The sequence below is a fragment of the Engraulis encrasicolus genome, chromosome 9 (assembly GCF_034702125.1).
Source record: "Engraulis encrasicolus isolate BLACKSEA-1 chromosome 9, IST_EnEncr_1.0, whole genome shotgun sequence".
Lineage (NCBI taxonomy): Eukaryota > Metazoa > Chordata > Actinopteri > Clupeiformes > Engraulidae > Engraulis > Engraulis encrasicolus.
This window is the reverse complement of record NC_085865.1, coordinates 33429193-33451438: the sequence shown is the minus strand read 5'-3', so window position 1 is coordinate 33451438 and position 22246 is coordinate 33429193. Positions and strand designations below refer to the sequence as shown.

The window sequence follows — 22246 nt, the reverse complement described above, 5'->3', positions numbered from 1 at the left end:
CAAAGGCTGTCTAGTGCCGCAGCGAGGGCTACTTTGCATCTGTCCTCCTAACCTTTACCAGGGGGTTACGTAAGCCCAGAGCCGCTGTGGTGGCAGCTCACTGGCTATGTGGCTGCCAGGTGCATGGAGGTAAAGGATGTGGCAGTCAACACTGACTCAGGCTGATGACCAATGTGTGTGTGTGTGTGTGTGTGTGTGTGTGTGTGTGTGTGTGTGTGTGTGTGTGTGTGTGTGTGTGTGTGTGGATGTGTGTGTGTGTGTGTGTGTGTGTGTGTGTGTGTGTGTGTGTGTGTGTGTGTGTGTGTGTGTGTGTGTGTGTGTGTGTGTGTGTGTGTGTGTGTGTGCGAGGTCACACCAGAAGAGCACGTCCAGGTAAAAACACACACACGCGCACGCAGGCACGCAGACACACACGCAGGCACACAGACACACACGCACACACACGCATACACACACACACACACACACATACACACACACACACGCATATACACACACACACACACACACACACACACACACACACACACACACACACACACACACACACACACACACACACACACACACACACACACACACACACACACACACACACACACTGTTTTCTGTTGGTGGCAGGTCACTGGCTGTGTGGCCGTGACATGCACGCAGGTAAAGGATGTGACAAAGGCAAAAGTGACCATTGCCTGGGACCATACGTGTTCCATGGACTCCGACAATAGCAAAAAACACACTCACTGCTCTTCAGAATGGTTGTGGAATGCATGGAGGTAAAACATGCAATAAAATCACCATTGCCTGGGAACATACATGTGCTTCGGTGTCAAACCAGTAGGGCATGGTAAGGACAGGTGAACAAGCACAAACTGACTGTTCTCCAGCATGGCTGTGGAGTGCATTGAAGTAAAGCATGTGATAGTCACTATTGCCTGGGACCATACAGGGATGTTGCGGGGCTTGACATGAACTTTTTCACCCACTGGCCACTGTGGCTAGTGGTCTTCCCGAGTCACTAGCCATTCAGGTATTCCACTAGCCACCGATTTTATATCGTTTTTCTATTCTTTATCATGATAGCGTACGTCTAACCTCGGAAGATGAGGTGCTAAAGCAAGATGACTGTTTAGCTTTCAACATGGAAGTGTGTCAAGCAAATAGAAACTGAGTTACTGAGCTTTTCTTGAACTTAAATACAAACAATTGATAGCCTACAGAAAGGGCAAACAATAGAATATAGGCTATGATGCGTATGTCATACCAAAGAATAAGATGCCAGCCAAATTGGCTAGTGACACTAAACTGATTACTAGCCACAGCCAAGTTTTACCAGCATTTGGCCGGTTGGCAGGTGCTAGTGCCAAGCCCTGGTATGTTGGACCCTAACACAGAGGTGTAGAAAGTGAAAGTATTATAGTGCAGTATACTTCATTAGGTACAGTGGAATAACTGGTGTATTAACTATGGAGGAGCATGTGCGATTACATCAGTAAGAGTACTTCTAATTTTACTTTATACACCTTAAACACTTTAAACAAGAACAATCTCCCTGTCTACAGCATCGCTGTAGAGTGCATTGAGGTAAAGCATAATACCTGTATAGTCACCATTGCGTGGGACCATACATGTACGAATGTGTGCACATGTAAGTATAATGGGCTCAAACTGAGGTGTTTGGGACACAAGGACACTCTTGCCATTGTCTAGTGTGCATATATTTAAAGTGATACTCTCCCATTTTTGGAAATAAGCTTATTTTACACCTTCCCTTGAGTTAAATAGTAGGGTCCTGTACTTTCAACCGTTCTTTTGATATTTGACCTCCAAGCTATCAGTTAACATTGAGTCCTACAGTATGAGACCAGTTAGCCGCCAGCTGGTCTCATAGGACTCAATGTTAACTGCTAGCATGGAGGTAAAATTTGCACTGCCATACCCAGAGAACTGTTGAAAGTACAGGAGAACGGTAAAGCCCTATTATTTAACTCAAGGGGAGCTTATTTTAAAAAATGGGACAGTATCACTTTAAATCATGTAATAAAGTCATCATTGTCTGGAACCATGAATGCACATCGGGCATGGACAGGGCCGGTAAACAAGCACACACTCACTGTTCTCCAGCACGGCCGTGTTGCTGATGTTGCTCTTGTCCGTCTGGTGCACAGAGGCCACCGAGGCAAACTCAATGTCACCTGCATTCAAAATGGCCGCCAGGATGCTGTAAACGCTACCCAGCTCCTGAGAAACGGAGAGGAAGGGAGAGAGAGAGAGAGAGAGAGAGAGAGAGAGAGAGAGAGAGAGAGAAAGAGAGAGACAGAGAAGAGAAAGACAAAGAGAGAGAGAAGGATAGAGAGAAAGAAATAAAAAGCGAGAGAGACAGAAGAGTAGAGAAACATATTCATCAACATATTCATCATCATATTCATGCTGCATAAATCCAAGGACATGAGAGAAAGAGAAGGAGAGAGCGAGAGAGAGAGAGAGAGAGAGAGAGAGAGAGAGAGAGAGAGAGAGAGAGAGAGAGAGAGAGAGAGAGAGAGAGAGAGAGAGAGAGAGAGAGAAGGAGAGAGAAATGAAGGCCCTGCAGCATTCAGGCCAGCAGTCAGACAGATTTGCACACAACAAAGAGATGGCCACACATTGAACTGAGAATGAAAATGTGCACCATTGACACACACACACACACACGCACACGCACACGCACACGCACACGCACACGCACACACACAGACACACACACACACACACACACACACACACACACACACACACACACACACACACACACACACACACACACACACACACACTCACACACACACTCACACACACACTCACACAAATGCACACACACATTATGGACCATATGCTGATTTGATTTGAGAGCCACAAAAATGACTTTGTCACTTGCTGTCAGCTCAAGAGCGCGGCCCCTGCAACACCATTTCAAACGTGTGGCACTGGCAGCCAGCGTTAGTCAAACACTGATGGCACATCTCTATGGGTGCGTTCCAATATGCAACCTTGCGTCCTCCACTTGTGCTTGTGGCCTCGTACCAGGAAGTAATATGTCATGATGACATCACTGACAACAGCATTATATTTCAATATCTTGCAAGAGCTCAATTGTAAAGTAATTTTCTCATTTGCAAACTGGATGGTGAATGAAGAATAGTTCCCCAGAAATTGTTTCGGCTTGACTGACAACGGGGAAACGTTATTGTTTTCTCGACGAAGGAGGGGCCAGGAGGCGGGGCGAGGCCACAAGCAGAAGTGGAGGACGCAAGGTCACATATTGGAACGCAACCTATAACTCTGTCTGATTCCATGCGCTGACCATAGCCTGCCACGTCCAATAATGTCAACGCAGAGCAGCTGCATGCCTAGAGTACTCATACACCCCCGCCGCAACAGAACAGCCTGTAACGACTCCCACACACACTGTGCCATCATACAGGCTTCAAGTCTCAGATGATGTGATGGCAAATACAGAAAAATAAATAAATAAATAAATAAATGAACCGGCAGCAATCACATGAAGCATGTTGACTTGATTGCAGTGGTCAAAATTAACGATAGACCGATATATATGAGTGATTCTCTAATTCGCCTACACTTTTAAGTCCGTGGATTTTATTTGGCAATTCCACTAACTATTAACTGCATCCAATGATGTTTTGGACATTAGAAAACATTTATCTTTCATATAATACAGAAAGTGTAGACATAGCATTATTTCCCTCAGCAAGAATGAATATTTAATACTGGTTTTGGGCGTTTTCATGCCGTCCTGTTTTCCAAATGTCAGATTCAGTCTTCATATTAGCATGTAAAGAAACTTGTTTTGCCCAAGACGATTGCAAATGTTGATTCACAGTAATCATCACAAAATGACAAAACTGTCAGAAAGACCACTGTCCTTTCCATTATACATGAAATTTGCCATTTTGTGTGTGTCCACGAAAACTGTGTTAACTGTGTCACGGTCTGAAACCTCCTCCATAAATCAGTAATGGTTTGGTCTTAGGCCATACGAATAACATCACGTGATGTCATAACCTCTTTGGCAGGATACGGGAAGACTTTTTGGTAAATTTTGAGCTCCATCCTTCCATAATTTAATCCATTCTTTTTCATGTTCTCATAGCGGGAAAATTGCCTGTCAACGGTGTTATCAACATATTCATAAGAATCTGAATTAGAAATCACATGTAGAAAAACACAGATAAAGCATACAGATACATGAATTGATTAAGGTGTTGTGGTGGAACTTCTGAGGTCCTCAGTTAGCACAACACCATAAAAATGGCTGAAATGTCAACGGTGTTACCGTCAATGGTGTTACAATTAAGTATGACAGTCAGGGTTGCCAGATGAGGCTGATGATTTCCAGCCCAAAAAATGATCAAAATCCGCCCTAAAAACCCGCCCAATTCTATTGATTTATATGGCAGTGGGAAGGTTTTTCTGATAGATGCCATTTTTACCCGCACACGGCCATTCTAAGTAGCCCAATTGGGCGGGAACCAGCCCAATCTGGCAACACTGATGACAGTTGAGGAGGAGTATGTTTTTGCCAATTTATGTCCATATTGACAGACAAACAAACAAAATAATTTGTGTTCTAGGGAGATGGGTTTGTCTGCTCTGTTTTTTTCTCCTAAAAAAGTGCCGACTTGTTCCCCTGCACTGTTTACCGTAACACAGTTGAGTAACACGGTTGACTGTTTTGAAAGTGTTTTTGCGCTATTGATCCCTTATGTGTTGGAAAAATCCTATGAACATACACTAGGGATTATCTCTGGAGAAGGAAGTCTTGTGTAAGGAGGGTGACTATATTCAAATCAGACGTTACAGGGATTTATGATGAAAAATGTGTCAGTCTGTATCACAGTGACTCATAAAATCCTACTTATGAAGCTCAACAATCACATTTTCTATATCAGTTGCACAGATTAATGACAACATTACTGCTAAGGGACATAAGCACTTTCAAACATATATTGTTTCAACTCTGTAGTATTTTTATATATGTTTGAAATGACATAGTATTTGTCCATAACACTGTTGACAAAATAATTAAGCAAATGTTCGCTTTCATTAGAGTATTTATCAAATGATTTAAGATTAAGCTTGGCAATTTGTTTGCTTGGAAACTTAAATATATACACTATGTAAACATCTAGGTCATTTAGTTGAAAAAAAGTACTGATAATTGACATTTTGCTTTTGCCAAAAGCGTAGGGGAATCGTAGAATCACTCACATATCGGTCCGATATTTGCATTTTTTAAGTGTATCCGTATCGGCCGATACGCGTGTGATTTTGGCCGATACGCAATATTTATTATTTTATGTCATTCGGGTTTTTTTTTAAAGAACCAAGACACTTTATTTTTTTATTACTTGATTGTTAGACATTACTTGATTGTTAGAGTGGGTGTTTAAATGTTACAAGTTCTACCTCAATTTGATAATGTTAAAGGAATGTTTATTTTTAACTTGAGACCTGGAATATTTGTAATCTTTTAAACCTTTTTTTAAAACCCATATCAGCCCCAAATATCGGGTATCGGAAATCGGGTATCGCCCAAGGGTCATGAAAAAAAAAACGCTATCGCATCGGCCATTAAAAAACCTGTATCGGTCGACCCCTAGTCAAAATAGCTGTCCATTTCCCCAGTCACAGTCACTTGGCAATGATGATGACCACGACGATGATTGTTTATGTTTACAGTTACCGTGGCAATTGTGATGAGACATCATGTGGGACGTGGGAGAGCATCAAACAGTATCTCTATTACCCTGGTGTTCATACTACACAGCATTAAAACATCCTCACTGCCGATTGGAGGACAGCCACTGGCCATTTTGAAGTGATCTATGAAGTTCACCAAGGCACTGTGTTTATGGGGGACAGGGGGAGAACAACATACAACACTGTATCTCTATCACCCTGGCCTGGCCGTCCTTTTTTGCAGAGTATTATATATCTCCTGGCCACCCAGATTTCAAGGGGACCCACCAAGAATCGAGGGCTGACCCATCAGAGGTTCTGTGTTGACAAAGTATCTAACATTTCCATTGGCCAATTTCAACATGCAGTTATATTTATCTTGCTACCCTTGACTTGTCAGTACCTGATAATCTCCCTGCCCATTCTAATGTGAGCATGGTTGGTTTACGTTCAAAAAACGTACTCAAACTGCCATCCGAAAACCTATTGCTGTGTGTATGAGGTGTGGATTTTACCAAACTTTTGGAATGATATTTGGAGTATGTTGGGATTAGGAAGGGTAACATAAGCAATACAGCATGTGGCATTTCCCCAGAAACAGCGCTTGGGAAGGAATGGGGGTTCCATGAAGGGGTTAATGGTTTACATTGCATTACATTACATGCCATTTGCTGTACACTCTTCTACATAGTGACTAGCTAAGAGGACAGTCCCCTTGAGATCTGAAGGGCTACATGGCATGCTCAAGGACACCCTCCGCTAGCTGTGGTACGGTATAGTGTAGTAGTGCAGGAGTGTGGCAGTTATTCTCTCCACCATCCAGAGTGTTTTTTTCTGTGAGTAAAGCCATGCGAGTCCCAAAGCATCCTAATCAGGGATGTTGAAAGCATGGGGGTAAAAGGCAGTACTGAGTCACCACATACATGAGGGCCCCATAGGCAGTTGTTATTTGTACACATTACATAATATCATATGAAATATTCAGGTGGGGGGGGCAGTGAAGTGGAGTCCATAAGGCCCAAAATGTAGTGCTACACCCTCGATCCTAGCTATTGGCCAGATGTGCTATTTGAGGATGGGAAGGAACTCTGTATTCTGACTGCCTGAACAACTCTGCCTGGGGCTGAATAGTATTTTCCTTTTCTGTTTATATTGGCAACTCATCCATGATCATAGACATCTTGTATTTGCTTGCTTGCAATCGAGTTGGTGTCCTTCTCTGTCCATCTTCCCTTTCCCTTCTTTCTTCTCTGTGAACGTGGGTCTGTGTGTGTGTGTGTGTGTGTGTGTGTGTGTGTGTGTGTGTGTGTGTGTGTGTGTGTGTGTGTGTGTGTGTGTGTGTGTGTGTGTGTGTGTGTGTGTGTGTGTGTGTGTGTGTGTGTGTGTGTTTGTGTGTGCATGTGTGTGTGTGGGTGTGCGTGTGTGTGTTTGAAGCTTTGAAGCGGTGACCAAACAGGCAATAACCCTTATCTAATTCCCAGCAACCTCAGTCTGTCTGTCATATGATAGGACACCTGCTTTCTTGTCATTTACAAAGGTCGAGCCAGGCCGCAGATGTAACATAGCAGTGATGGTAATGGAAGAAGTGGCAGGCAGGCTTGGGCTCTGTGTTGGAACTGTGACTTTTTTTTGGTAAAATCAGTAATGAAGTCGTGGTACTGCACCTCCAGGGTGAATCCTATGACTTTGAAGCACTGCTCCACCGCCTCAAACTGCTCCTTGTAGAAGGTGTTGCCCATGATGTCTGCCATCAGCTTGATGTGATCGCTGTGAAGATATCTGATGGACAAAGAGGGGGAAAAAGAACAAACATAAGGTAAGGGTTGAGAAGAAAAAAAGCTGTTAACTGTTCCGCAAAAAAAGAACACAGACAATTATAGTGTGTCAGAGGAAGGTTAAAATTACACAGTGTGAGAAAAAAAAACCTACTTGGGAGTTTTGCTGTCGGAAAGCTTGTAGTGGGCGAGTTTCTTCCGCTCAGACAGGCCAGCATAGATGTAATAGAAAATGTGGAAATTCCTCTCTCCTCTGTGGGAAAATAACACTGCAAATTACAAAAGATCTACTACTAGACCTTGTGACTTAGCTAATAATGTCCAACAATAGAAAAGTGGATTTAGGACTCAAGAAATAATAATGTGTGAGAGCTAGCCAATTTTAGAAAAGATGTTTGGGCAAAACCCATACACCATGTCCCACAGTGCAGATTGCGGGATTCTTTCTTGCTCAAAGTATAAAGACACTGCACATCCTTGCCGATGACAATTTAATGTAATGCAAACTGGCATTGGCAAGAGTGTGTGGTGTCTTTACACTTTGAGCAACTCTGCCTACGTCTACATGTACCATGTGTTTTCTCATTCATAAAACAGACTGATATTGTTATTAAGACATTTTAATGACACCAATTGTTTCTGCTGGTGCTGTGCCGTTGCAAAATCATACATGTTTCTCACTGATAAACTACGCAATTTCAGTTGCTTTTATCTCTTTTGCAAACATTCTGCAAACCATCATTTAGGTCAGGGCCAGGGCCATGTGAAGATAGATGCAGTTAATTTTCTGTGCGCCTTTTCTTTTCTTCCACAATAATAACCACAGGCTTGGAGCATGACCTTACCACGCTCATCGTTCATAGCTATCATCAGTGTTAACTGTTCAATTTGCACCGACCACTCTAGTGAGTTCGCCCACATTTCAAGACTATCCCCCGAGGCTTCGCAGCACTAGATAATCATCTAAACACACAAGTTGTTGACTCAAATGCGGGCGTTTTACCTTCCCAGGAAAGGTCAGTATCTCTTTGGGGGTGCTACTTGATTAAACTGAAATAAAGTACAAAAGACTTCTTCTGTTTAATCAGATCCACATTTCTCACTGGAGGGGAAAACAACAAGCAGCCGTAAAGGCCTGCACGGTCTCCTGGTACTTGTACATGTGCGTGCGTGCGTGCGTGCGTGCGTGCGTGCGCGCGCGTGCGTGCGTGCGTGCGTGCGTGCGTGCGTGCGTGCGCGCGCGTGTGTGTGTGCACGCGTGCGTGCACCCGTGTGAGTGTATGTGTGTGTGTGTGTGTGTGTGTGGCCGCGTGTAAGCGTGCATGGGTGTATTCGTGAGTGTGTGTTCGCCTGTGTGTTTGTGTGTTTGTGTGTGTGTATCTGTGTGTGTGTGTGTATGTGTGTGTGAATGCGCGTGTGTGCGTATATGTCAATGTGTGTGTGTGTGTTTGTGTGAGAGGGGTGACCTTATGTTCGAGATTCTTTGATCAAAGACAGGAGCCTTATCTCCTCCCCCTTGACCCACATTACATCCCCACAATGAGCTGGAGAGATGGGCCGATGAGAGCACGTGGATTAGCTGCAGAGCTAGGCGGTAAATGCCAAAAGCCCCCGAGAGAGAGAGAGAGAGAGAGCGAGAGAGAGAGAGAGAGAGAGAGAGAGAGAGAAAGAGAGAGAGAGTGTGTTGAGTGAAAAATGTAAACTGTCTCTGATCTGTGGTTGGGCTTAATCAGACACAGCTAAATAAATAGCACATCCCAGGGGGAGTGTTTTCCTCACCGATACATCAAGATGGGTACGGCTAACTTCGCTAAGATAATACTAGTTCTAACATGCTGTTCTACTCCGAGCTGTGTAACAGAGTGTAGAACCTTTGCTTGCATAGCAACACAGAATGTTGGGAGAGTGAAAGTTCTAAAGAATATATTGGTTCGTAGACTATTATGTGGAAGTTTAGAACCTTATGCTAATGTAGAACACTTTTGATTTCGAATCTCTCACCAATTCTCAAACGTTGAAAACAAAGATCTGCAATTCTATCGAATGCCGTGCAGTAATTAGCAAATGGTTGGCGTACTTATAGCTCACTGTTTGCTGTTAGACTCCTGACAATGGGAGATTTCCAATGGTAAGCGTTTGGAGTGCGTGCACATTCAAATAAACAGGCGTCGGACGAAACGTGATCAAAAAAAAGAAGGAAGATCCGCACACTGTAGCTGCTCCCAGTTTATTGTACACGTTTTGAACAGTCTGGTCTTTGTCAGGTGTAGGTGCGTCAGTTTTAGGCCTTGCACTTACACAGCCTGGTGGATGACGCGAGATTTCTCCAGCAGGTACTCTGAGATCTGGGCCCCCACCACTGTTCCGCCAACCGTGAACTTCATCTCCAGGTACTTGCCAAAGCGGCTCGAGTTGTCATTGATGACTGTGCAGGCATTGCCAAAGGCCTCCACAAGGTTGTTTACCAGAATGATCTTCTCTTGGAGTGTGCGATTATTAGCCTGGAACATAAGCCAAACATTTGGACAGCATGACTAGATTTAATACTACAGCTAGCACATTGTCTGTCCTGATTAAAGATATGAGAAGAGACACAAAAGGCACTAGCTGATTAATATTCCGTGCGCACCCACAAGCTTATTATTCAAGGTTTTGTCAGTTCATCATGAAAGACAGTTCCCATTCCTTTAAATCAGATGCGTTCTCGTCCCTCTTGAATGAAATCACCGAATGAAGAGAAAGGGCTCCCCTTCTAATGCTAATTTCTCATTACTTTACAAAATGGCCGCTGTCACTTTGAAACGACTCACTCTGAATCTACCCAATCACGACACATCATCATAATGAAAGACGGGCGCCCAGGACCCAGATTGACTGCTGGGCTGATCTGTCAGAGGGAAATGGCTTTCTTGTCAGCTAGACCAGAAAGGTTTTGGAGAGATGACAATGTGCCACCACTTTTGTTTTGGTACCATCACCCCCCTCTACTCTGTACTGAGGACAAACACATAGCACTTCTGAGGGGGACAATAAGGGAGGGAGCTGACTGAAAGGAGATTCATGATAATAATAACAACAACAACAACAACAATAATGAAAGTGAAAGTGAAAGCCCATTGGGAAACTCCAACTCCCATTGTCATTGTGACACAGCACTCCACAGCACACAAGTGAACACTGCACACTGCACACAACGAAATTGCATTTATGCCTCACCCGTGCAAGGGGGCAGCCTTCAGTGGCGCCCCATGGGGAGCAGTGCGGTGGGACGGTACCATGCTCAGGGTACCTCAGTCATGGAGGAGGATGGGGGAGAGCACTGGTTGATTACTCCCCCCACCAACCTGGCGGGGTCGGGAGTCGAACCGGCAACCTCTGGGATGCAAGTCTGACGCCCTAACCGCTCACCCATGACTGCCCCTATAGTATAGTATATATATATATAGTATAGTATAGTACAGTATAATAATAATGATAATAATAACTTGATTTTACTGTATATAGCGCCTTTCAAGGAACCCAAGGTTGCTGATATGAGTGGGTGGGCGAAGGTAGGAAGGGCTGCATAGCACCAAATCCTGAGCCCTATGCACAGGTACATGTACCTACACCCCATGCAACCCATTCTAACCCAATTGCAATAAAATACAATCCACAGGCAAACAAAATGTAGACTTATCCTAGCCTACTTTTCATCAAACTATGCAGGGGTGGACAAACTGGATTGGAAAAGTAAGTCCTACCAGATATTCCTTTCTGTCAGTGCTAAAACAGGCAAATTAGCTTATGAACATGGCTGAAGGCCTGTGGAAATTAAAATCAGCCAGTACATCAAATTGGCTGAAGCACATACATGTATGTGGCAGGGTTTTTATTTTCGGAACCGGGGATGTCCGTCCCTGCCACTACGCCATCACTGCGGTCAGTATTACCTTGCCCAGGACAGTGAGCTGCTGCACCAGGAGATGGGCACTCTCTGTCTTCCCAGCACCACTCTCTCCACTGATCACTATGCACTGCAACACACAAAACATATAGCAGTGAGAGAGAGAGAGAGAGAGAGAGAGAGAGAGAGAGAGAGAGAGAGAGAGAGAGAGAGAGAGAGAGAGAGAGAGAGAGAGAGAGAGAGAGAGAAGTTGGTAGTATCCCCATTAAAAAACTACTTGTAATTAGACCCTTTAATAGGAAGGTGTTGTTGTACCTGATCAGAGTTGTAGGAAATCATGGACTGATAGGCAATGTCTGCCACAGCAAATATGTGTGGGGGGTTGGCCGTCCGCTTGGCTCCAATGTACATCTTTGTGTGCTGCAATGAGAAACGCAAAATGAAAAGGCAAAAGATGATGGCAGAAAGTAATGTTATGACATTTCTGATTTAATCTTACTTGATAATTATTACTAAATACAGAAGCAGATGATTTTAATAATTGAGTTGCAAATATAGAGCACATTTAATGTCCAGAAATGACACACACAGACACATAGACAGAAAAAAACTTTGAAACGCTTGCATAGGGTACATGCACGCACGCACACACACATGCACACACACACACACACACACACACACACACACACACACACCGACACACACACACACACACACAAACACACACACACACACACACACACACACACACACACACACACACACACACACACACACACACACACACACACACACACACACACACACACACACACACACACACACACCTCTGACGTGTAGATGTCCATGTCTCGAAAGGGGTTGACAGCAATGAGTATATCCCCAACGTATGTGTAGATCTGCTCTGAGGCGTAGCGGACTCTCAGCTGCTCGGTGACAGTGTTCTGTTCAAAAACAGTGACATTATACGTATTATATTATATTACGCGCACGCACACACATGCTCAGGCATGCAGACACCCACACTCACACATCCAACATACACACACATACACACGCACACGCACGCACGCACGCACACACGCACACTCACACACACTCGCACACGCACGCACGCACGCACACACGCACACTCACACACACTCGCACATCCAACATACCACCACCTCTGCTGACAGTGTTCTATTCTCAAGGGACAGCAATTACATGTTCACTCTCACAAAAAACTTCTGTAGTGACAACCACCACCAGTGACAGTGTTACTATGTTCAAAAACCATGACAGAAATAATGTTCACGGCTCACATGGTCAACAAAAAACACACTACTGTATGTAGACTGCAGTATTCTTTTCGACACCAATTCCAGAAAAGCATGAACAGACTCACATAATAAGAAACAAAACAAAAAACACACTACTCTGTAGTGACAACCAACCCCAGTGGAAATATTCTGTTCAAAAGCAATGACGGCACTTCACGCTCACATCACCAATACAAATACACACACACACACACACACACACACACACACACACACACACACACACACACACACACACACACACACACCATGAAAAGGACCTTCTCTGGATGACAATCCTACTTTGAGTACCACACACATGTCCATCTACTATCTATATGTTCATCCAAGCAGATACAACTGAACATGAACACTCCTCTTCCGTCTTTAAATCTTCTGAGTTAATAAAATGCACCATAGTCCAGACATGGCACATACTCAACTGAACAGAACAAGACCAACATTGCGTGCAATCATTTGTTGTAGAAAATATGATGCTATATCTTGCTCCAACCTGACAACACACAGCACATTCTCCATTGCTTACAGCAACAAAAACAACACAGACGCGTTCTTCTTGCACACACACACGCATACAAAGACACACACACACATACACGCATGCACACACACACACACACACACATACACACAAACACACACACACAAGCACACACACAGAGCTTTTTCATCATCTTAAATCATCCCAAGGATACTATAATCAAAAACAGAAACATAAGACAAAAACAGTAACTGATGTGAATTCAGAGCAAGTGGTGCAGGTAACCAGGGGAGGCGGCAGGGGAGAACTAAGGGGCCATTTGTCCAGGAAGAGAGAGAGAGAGAGCCCAAAATTGGGTTTTCGTGATGCATTGAATGGGGGCCCTTTCAGATGACTTTGTCCTGGGCCCGGCAAAAGCTGTCAGCGGGCCCAAAGGTAACAGCAGGTGATCGCTATCACTCTGGGCATCAGACAAAGCAGGAGGATGAATTACCTGCGGCATGCATCATGCGTCACACACACACACACACACACACACACACACACACACACACACACACACACACACACACACACACACACACACACACACACACACACACACACACACACACACACACACACACACACACACACACAGCAACCTGCTCCCATTCATATTCCTCCCACATACGTGTGGAGGCAGAGTGTTCAGAAGCGGAGATAAAGCACCCTATACAGGTCTGCAAATAACACTGTCAGTCATATACGTATGTGGACACCAAGGCCAAGGTCAGTGAGAAAAAAGATGGATATCAGAGTTTCATTCAGTGAAAAACAAACCCTGCTTCATATAAACCTGATAACATCCGGAATGAGCTGATAGGAATGAGAATCATACAAAGAATCAGACATGTAGAAGGGCTCTAATCATCTATGATGTGCATGGTACACAGGTAGAACACAACGGTAGATGTACTCATGTCTAATTCTGAATGTTGTCCTGGGAGCTGGAAAATTACTTTCAGTGGACAAAAATCCGCACTTATCATTACTTATGTACCAAATTCCACCATGTCCACATGCAAACGCATATCGGCCCCTAAGCCTTAAATGGCGCATCTGCATGTGTACTATGGTGGTATTTGATAAATAAATAATGACACTGCACTTGCGAGTGTAGATTTTTTTTTCTCCTATTTGAGTTTGAAACTTTTTCGTGCATCCAAAATGCTAACCTCCATCCCTCACCTCATCCAGGACCTCCATGGTTGCCAAGTCGTCTACAGTGTCATGCGCCGCCTCCTTGGCACCTTTCAGGCCGTTCTTCTTCTTGGTGTGTATCCGTTCATGCCTGAAACACAGTGTGCTTGTTTTGTTATTGGTCATTGCATAAAAATGACATTCGTTTAGCTTTGCATTAGGGATATCAAGAGAAATGCACACAACCACAATCACAACCACATTCATTGGGGTTGGGGGGTGGGGTAGGGGAAACCAATTTAGACAGAACACAGTTTATACATCATCAAATAAACGTTAATAGACAGTATTTCAGAACTGACAACATTAAAATAATGTAAAATAGGAAAAAAATGTTAGCCTGAGGGAAGGGATGGGGCTACATGTACACACATGGGATGATGTGGGATTTCTTATATGGGGAGTTTCATTACGCTGTTAATAGAAACTAAATGATTTCTATTAAATTTGAAAATTTGTTTGCTATTACTGGGTACTTGATTTCTACATTTTCCCCCACATGAAATATGTTGGTGTGCCATAATGGATGTAGTAATCACATGACTTGCCATACGTCAACAATGGATTTTACAGCTGTATTTACTTTATTTACAGAAGCAGATGTATTTCCCATCATTCCTCTCTTCAGTAGATGACGCACATCTTAGTACAGGGTCAAGGTCTATGTGTCATAAAGTAAAATACACATTTCCCTATAAATGCATACATACTACATACAGGGCCACTGACAACTTTGACTTGGCCCAGGATGACATAATCTGAGAGCCAACCCCTCCCCTCGCTCCAAATTAGGGACCTAATACTGACCTGGGCCTGGGACAATTTACTTCATTTACCCCTGCTCAGTTTCCCTGCATACATACTGTTACATAGGCCTACATACTGTGGGCCTACCGTATGTGCCTTGCCCTATATTTGCTGAGGCAGTGCCTGAGTAGGAGTATTCCCCAGAGCAGGGGCGGAGCTATAGGGAGGGCGAGCAGGGCACTTGCCCCTGGGCCCAGGGCCCTCCCGTATTGGTGGTGGGGGCCCTATTGTGAGCTTGGCAAGCTGTACAGGGGGCCCAATAAGTGTCTTGCCCAGGGGCCCTGTGTGCAATTGTTCCGCCACTGCCCCAGAGTGCTCTATGTAATTCTATGGCGCTGTACAATTGGCTCAGTTTAACACTGTGTATGGCCCTGGGGCCTGGGGGGGAGGGGCTCTCTGGGGAGAGATTAAGCCTGGGGCAGGTGTTTAGCAAGACCGCTTGAGCTACACACAGGGTCTGTAACCATACACTTAGGGGCACGAGCAAACAAGAAAAAGACTCATTATTATACCCTTAGAACAGTGATTCTCAAAGTGTGGTCCGGGGACCACTAGTGGTCCGCGACAGAGCTCAGGTGGTCCGCAAGGGGATTTCTAGTTTTCCAAGACAAGCTAGCAGTAGGGTTTATTTGTAATATTATTACAAAGGCATGCATAGCTGTCATATTTTCACCACAACAAGACGGGCATGGAATGTAAATTAATGGGAATTACCGGTAAGTAATCTGCATCGATATCAGCAGTGTCAAATTAGCACCCGTCAACTGTCAATTCAGTTGACAGGTGGTCCCTGAACATTTTTGGGGGAACAAAGTGGTCCTCGGTCTGAAAAAGTTTGAGAAACACTGCCTTAGAATGATACTACTGTATTAATTTAGCCCTTTGCTCACAGAAGAAAAATCTGAGTTGTATGTATTAATATCATCAGTTGATGGAAAGCAAATGCACCATCAAAAGGTTCACATTAAGCTGCATACTGCACCAAGTTCACCCATGCAGATTAGCGCTGTTGTGATCAATCATGAAATAGAAATTTATACTAAATTGGAAGCTATAAGTTACTGAAGTACCTTACATTACATTACACATCATTATTTAGTTAGTTTGTTTGTAAATGATTCCCTATAAATATGACCAAGATATGAAAGACTGAAAGCAGAGGATTTGGTTTTATTTACATTCTGCACAAAGGGGATTGGTTGATTGGGAATGAGGGATCCGGGGGAACATCTATGTTCTGGGATCTGATTGGGTGAGGCTAGCAGCCATCTACAGTCCTATTTGTTCTTGTTACAGTCAGAATCCCCTACCTGCCATCACCCTCTGCATCTGTGTCGGACTTTCCATGTTGGCTTAAATGACAAAAAATGAGGTTAAGGCTTTTGAGGAAGAGCAGGAAAGCAAGAGGCTTCTGTAGCTCTGTCTTTCTCTCTGTGTTTTTCTGTGAGTGTGTGTGTGTGTGCGTGCCTGCTTATGTGTGTGTATGCATGCGTGACACTTGCATAATATACTTCACATGCTATGAGTTGACATGTGTGTGTGTGTGTGTGTGTGTAAATGTGTTTTTCGGCGTGCCGTAAGATTATGAAAAATGTTTTACAAGTGTATGTGAGAGAGAGACAGAGTGCATCTTTCTGCCTGACAATGAACACAATAACTGTAAAAACAACAACAAAAAGAGTCAAAATGAAAGCAAAATTAGCAATGTCCATCTCCCATGGTTCAGACAGATGTCAACCGGGCCCTCTCCTTGTGCCAGCCATTTTACCTTCACCCAGACTTGCACTTGTGCCTGGAGCTACAAACTCAACTCAATCTCGTTATTTTCATGCATCAACTGTGCGTAGTCGTCCGTCCGTGAAGAAGGCCAGGAGAATAAGCCTCTTTGCGGGGTTAAAATGGAAGTCTTCCCTTGTGAGGGCACTGCACTGTACTGTAAGTGCACGACCCTAGTCATGATCTGCATGACCTAAGCAGGACAGTAGCTGCTCAGTGTAATAGACTTACAGTACTGTACGAGGCCACTGCATGGGCCCTATGGAGATCTGCAAAACTAACTGAATATCTGTCTCCATGTTTCTGTCTCTGTCTCTCTCCTTCCCTGTATATCTGTCTCTGTATCTCTCTGTCTCTGTGTATGTCTCTCTCTTTGTCTCTCTCTCTCTCTCTCTCTCTGTATATCTCTCTCTGTATCTCTCTGTCTCTGTCTTTCTCTCTCTCTCTCTCTCTCTCTCTCTCTCTCTCTCTCTCTCTCTCTCTCTCTCTCTCTATCTATCTCTCTCTCGCTCTCTCCTTCTCTCAATCACTCGCTTTCGGAGCATATAATAAGTGAGCATTGGAAAGGTGAAGGCACCACGTCACTTTAAAACTGTCTTTCTCGGCTGACCAGAGAGAGTGTAACAGACTTAAAAGGCCACTGGGCTCTGTGGAGACCCAGTAAACTCTCACTCACTCTCTATATATCTCTCACTCATGGACCATCTAGAAAAGCTTCAAAGAGAGGTGGTCACCAAATGTTAGTGTAGATGGGGTCGCCGGCGGGCCTATTTAATATTTGCTGAAAATATTTAACTACATCACAACAACATTGCTATGACAGTACAGAGAGCCTTAAGAAACAGATTAAGACATAGCCATTACAATTTTGGTGACAGTAAGGTTATGACATAGGCTCTGAGCTAAGGGGTTAAGACCTTAAAGGCATCAGGTCACTTTAAAACAGTGTTTCTCAGATTACGAGAGTGTTTAATAGACTTACTGTACAGAGACTTAAAGTACAGTAAATTCTCTCTCAGTCACTTGTACAGTATTTAGTGAGTGGGCTTGAGAAAGGTAAGTGAAAGGTCACTCTTGGTGTTAGCCCACTTTAAGACAATGAAGGCATATGGCACTCTTTCTTAGCTTATGACTGTCATTCATTCGCTCTCTCTCTCTCTTTTGTCTTCCTCAAAGTTCAAATCTTTGAACCTTTTTAGCATGATTCTGGATCGATACAGCATAAACAGAAAACAGTGTCTATGTCTCAAACAATCTCTCTCTCTCTCTCTCTCTCTCTCTCTCTCTCTCTCTCTCTCTCTCTCTCTCTCTCTCTCTCTCAGTCTCTCTTTCCCCCCCCTCTCATTTATCTACCTTGTTTTCTCCACGCTGCCCATCTGCTGGTTGACTTCGATGAGCTCCATCAGCTGTTTCTGCAGGGTCTTCTCGCATCCAACGGTCTGCTTGATGAAGGCATGCTGCAGCAGGTCCAGCACATTGGGCCGCAGCTCAAAGTCCTTGATCAGACACCTGGGTGGTGGGAGACACATGGGACGGAAAGTGAATCCCTGATCGCCCCCCGCCGCTTCCGACAGCATTGCAGCAGCGCACTTATTTTTGAATCTGACACAAAAATCTGGTTCACTCTCCCGCCCGCACACGGTTTAGCAAAACAAGCACAGTGGATGGTGGCAGGTGGATTCAACAATCGAGCGAGCGGCTCAGAGAAATTGGACTTGAATCGCAATCAACAGCCGACCTTGGCCCAGCCAGGCCGTGCGGTTAGAAAACAATGGAATCGAATGTTGGCGGAGCACAGAGTACTCTAAACTTTGTTGGAGCCTGTGTGTAGCAGGCTTAAGGGAAAGTACAGCATGTTGTTTGGGTCTCGGCTCAAAGTCCCTGATCAGACACCCGGAGGAGGGGAGAGGGGAGGGGGGGCTTGGGAGGGAGAGTGAGTAAGTAAGTACAGTACTGTATACCCTGCATGTTGTGTGGTATGGAGAGAGGGAGCGAGATGACTAAACGAGTAAACAAAAGGGTGTTGTGCATTGCATACTGAAAGTGGTACTGCTAAGTTAATCCGATTTTAATTAAGTTGACTACCATTATACGTTCTACCAAGTTATCAGACTAAAAAATATGTTTCGATTGCACTGTGGACATAGATTTGACATTAGATGGTGTTATATTTTCATGTTCTGGGTTGTTTATTGAATAAGACACACACTGACTAAAACTCAACCAAAGGGAAATAATGCATAAAATTCAGTGAGAAAGTTCTCCGGGTGTACAATTTACCACACAACCATACTGGTGTTGGTTGATGTTTTTGTGATGGTAACACTTTATTTTAGGGATACATCTATTATCACTAATACATACAATGTTAATGCCTGGATAAGTAACTTGTAAGTCATGTACTAAGCAAATGCTAAGGCCTACTAGGTCCTTACTCAGGTTAAATTGGTAATAAATCCCTTATTGTGCATGAACAAGACATTTGTGAATACATGCCTAACAAATGTTTGATTTTGCTTTGTACATGCCTTACAAGTTACTTACACGGGTACATTGTATGTATTAGTGCTAATAGTATCCCTAAAATAAAGTGATACCTTTGTGATTAGCATTGTGTGCATAGCAACCTGGTTAAAGGGGGAAACAAATGGAGGCATGTATGCAGGGCTCCAAATTAACTTTTTTCATCACAAGCCAAAATCGCTAGTAGATCATACTAGCCAAACATACACTCTCTAATAGGTCAAAGTGGCTAGTAAGTTGGTCTTTTCTACCAGCCAAACTGAAATTTCACCAGCATTTGGCCGGTTGGCTAACATCATACATAAGTAGGATGCATTTACAATCATAGTAAGAGCACCCAAAGTGAATTAGAGGTTCATGTCTCACCATTAAATACAAACACAGCCTCTCTCCCTCAAACACACACGCACGCACACACGCACACACACACATGAAGATAGGCTTCAATGGAAGAAACGGTTTTAAACATGGAGAGCAGTTTGCCAATAAATGCCCTGTTCAGAGGCACTTCAACAAGGTAAAAGAGACCAATCCACACGCACACCTTATCAATGCTTCCTGACTCACATTTTCACATGCCACACACAGTGTTACTGTGTTCTGTTTAAATGTGCATTGAAGTTCAATGGATAGTTTTTATTATTTGCTTTAACCATTGCAGAATGTGTAGTTTTACAACGTAGTTACAGCTAAGAGCCAATGTGTTGTGAAACCAATTTAATTTAACAGTTAACGCTACTTGTATAATGACCATTCACAGGACACTCTGCTGGCCATAGGCTTACTCACGGGCTACTCTGAGGATCTGATCATACTTGATTATTATTAATGTGTAAACACACGTGGGAATTATCTTTCCACTGAAGCAGCTATATCTTATCTCAGCAGCTCGGAGGGCATAAGCTCCTTATAACATCACATGGGCAGACAGAGGCCAAGGGGGGAGGCAGGTGATTCATTCAGGGGGCTTTTTATATACTATGAGCCTTTACAGCCACTGAGATCACTGGTCTCTACTCAGTAGTCTTATGTACAATGTGATGATGATGGCGTAATGGGCACAATTATGACCATTTCAGAGTCCTTGCTGGGCAGGCTTTGTTGTTGATTGAAATGGCTAATGGGAGAAATTATTGGATGCAATTATCTGTCTGGACAACAGCCATGCGCTTACGGCAGCTGCTTATAACACACTTCCCACTGGGGGTCTGGTGTGTGTGTGTGTGTGTGTGTGTGTGTGTGTGTGTGTGTGTGTGTGTGTGTGTGTGTGTGTGTGTGTGTGTGTGTGTGTGTGTGTGTGTGTGTGTGTGTGTGTGTGTGTGTGTGTGTGTGTGTGTGTGTGTGTGTGGTGTGTCACACCTGCATAATTTGTCTAGATCTCAACGGGATATGACACATTACACCATTACATGAGATCCAACACTAACACACACACACACACACACACACACACACACACACACACACACACACACACACACACACACACACACACACACACACACACACACACACACACACCCGCCTCAAAATAACCTTTCACATCAACACTGCATCCTTCACCACAGAACGAGAGAGAGAGAGAGATCTCTCTCTCACACACACACACACACACACACACACACACACACACACACACACACACACACACACACACACACACACACACACACACACACACACACACACACACACACACACACACACACACACACACACACACAATATGCCCATCTGCCCAGTGGTACTTACTTGCTGATGAAGTTGTTGAAGTCACTGGTCCAGATCTCTGGCTGGTGTAGAGTTGGGGGCGGATTCCTGTCGGGGGAGGAGGAGAAGAAAGGATGAGAGGAGAGAGTTGAGGATGAGAGGAGGGAGGAGGGAGGAGAGGAGGAGAGGATGAGAGGAAGAGAGGAAGAGAGGAGGAGAGGAGGAAGGAGAGGAAGATAGGATGAGAGGTTGAGAAGAGGTAGGAGAGAAGAAGAAGATGAGAGGATGAGAGGAGGGAGTAGAGGATGAGAGGATGAGAGGAGAGAGGTGAGGATGAGAGGAGGGAGGATGAGAGGACGGAGGAGGGAGGAGAAGATGAGAGGAAGAGAGGAGGAGAGGAGGAGAGGATGAGAGGAGGAAGGAAAGGAAGATAGGATGAGAGGATGAGAGGAGGGAGGAGAGGAGAAGAAGGACCAGAAGATGAGAGGAGGGAGGAGAGGATGAGAGGATGACAGGATGAGAGGAGGGAGGAGATGATGAGAGGATGAGAGGAGGGAGGATATGATGAGAGGATGAGAGGATGAGAGGAGGGAGCAGAAGAAGAGAAGATGAGAGGAGAGAGGTGAGGATGAGAGGAGGGAGGATGAGAGGACGGAGGTGGGAGGAGAAGATGAGAGGAAGAGAGGAGGAGAGGAGGAGAGGATGAGAGGAGGAAGGAGAGGAAGATAGGATGATAGGATGAGAGGAGGGAGGAGAGGAGAAGAAGGACCAGAAGATGAGAGGAGGGAGGAGAGGATGAGAGGATGAGAGGAGGGAGGAGATGATGAGAGGATGAGAGGATGAGAGGAGGGAGCAGAAGAAGAGAAGATGAGAAAAGGGAGGAGAAGAAGAAAGCATGAGAAGGGGCAGGAGAGGAGGAGAGGAGGAGAGGATGTGTTAGGGTAGATTAATGGAGAGATAGGATTGAGCAAGGTGACTGTGACCA

General features: G+C 44.3%; 1 protein-coding gene across 1 annotated transcript in view; it reads right to left on the bottom strand.

Moving 5' to 3' along the window:
- myo3a (myosin IIIA) overlaps positions 1-22246 on the bottom strand; it is a 100777-nt gene that overhangs the window by 34241 nt on the left and 44290 nt on the right. The window contains exons 7-17 of the mRNA XM_063206168.1: positions 21304-21369; positions 18382-18537; positions 16563-16604; positions 14434-14536; positions 12228-12344; positions 11713-11817; positions 11444-11527; positions 9810-10012; positions 7666-7764; positions 7401-7515; positions 2112-2238 (exon numbers count right to left, since the gene is read on the bottom strand). Of these exons, the coding sequence (XP_063062238.1) occupies positions 2112-2238; positions 7401-7515; positions 7666-7764; positions 9810-10012; positions 11444-11527; positions 11713-11817; positions 12228-12344; positions 14434-14536; positions 16563-16604; positions 18382-18537; positions 21304-21369 (1217 nt within the window). The remainder of the gene's footprint in view (positions 1-2111; positions 2239-7400; positions 7516-7665; positions 7765-9809; positions 10013-11443; positions 11528-11712; positions 11818-12227; positions 12345-14433; positions 14537-16562; positions 16605-18381; positions 18538-21303; positions 21370-22246) is intronic.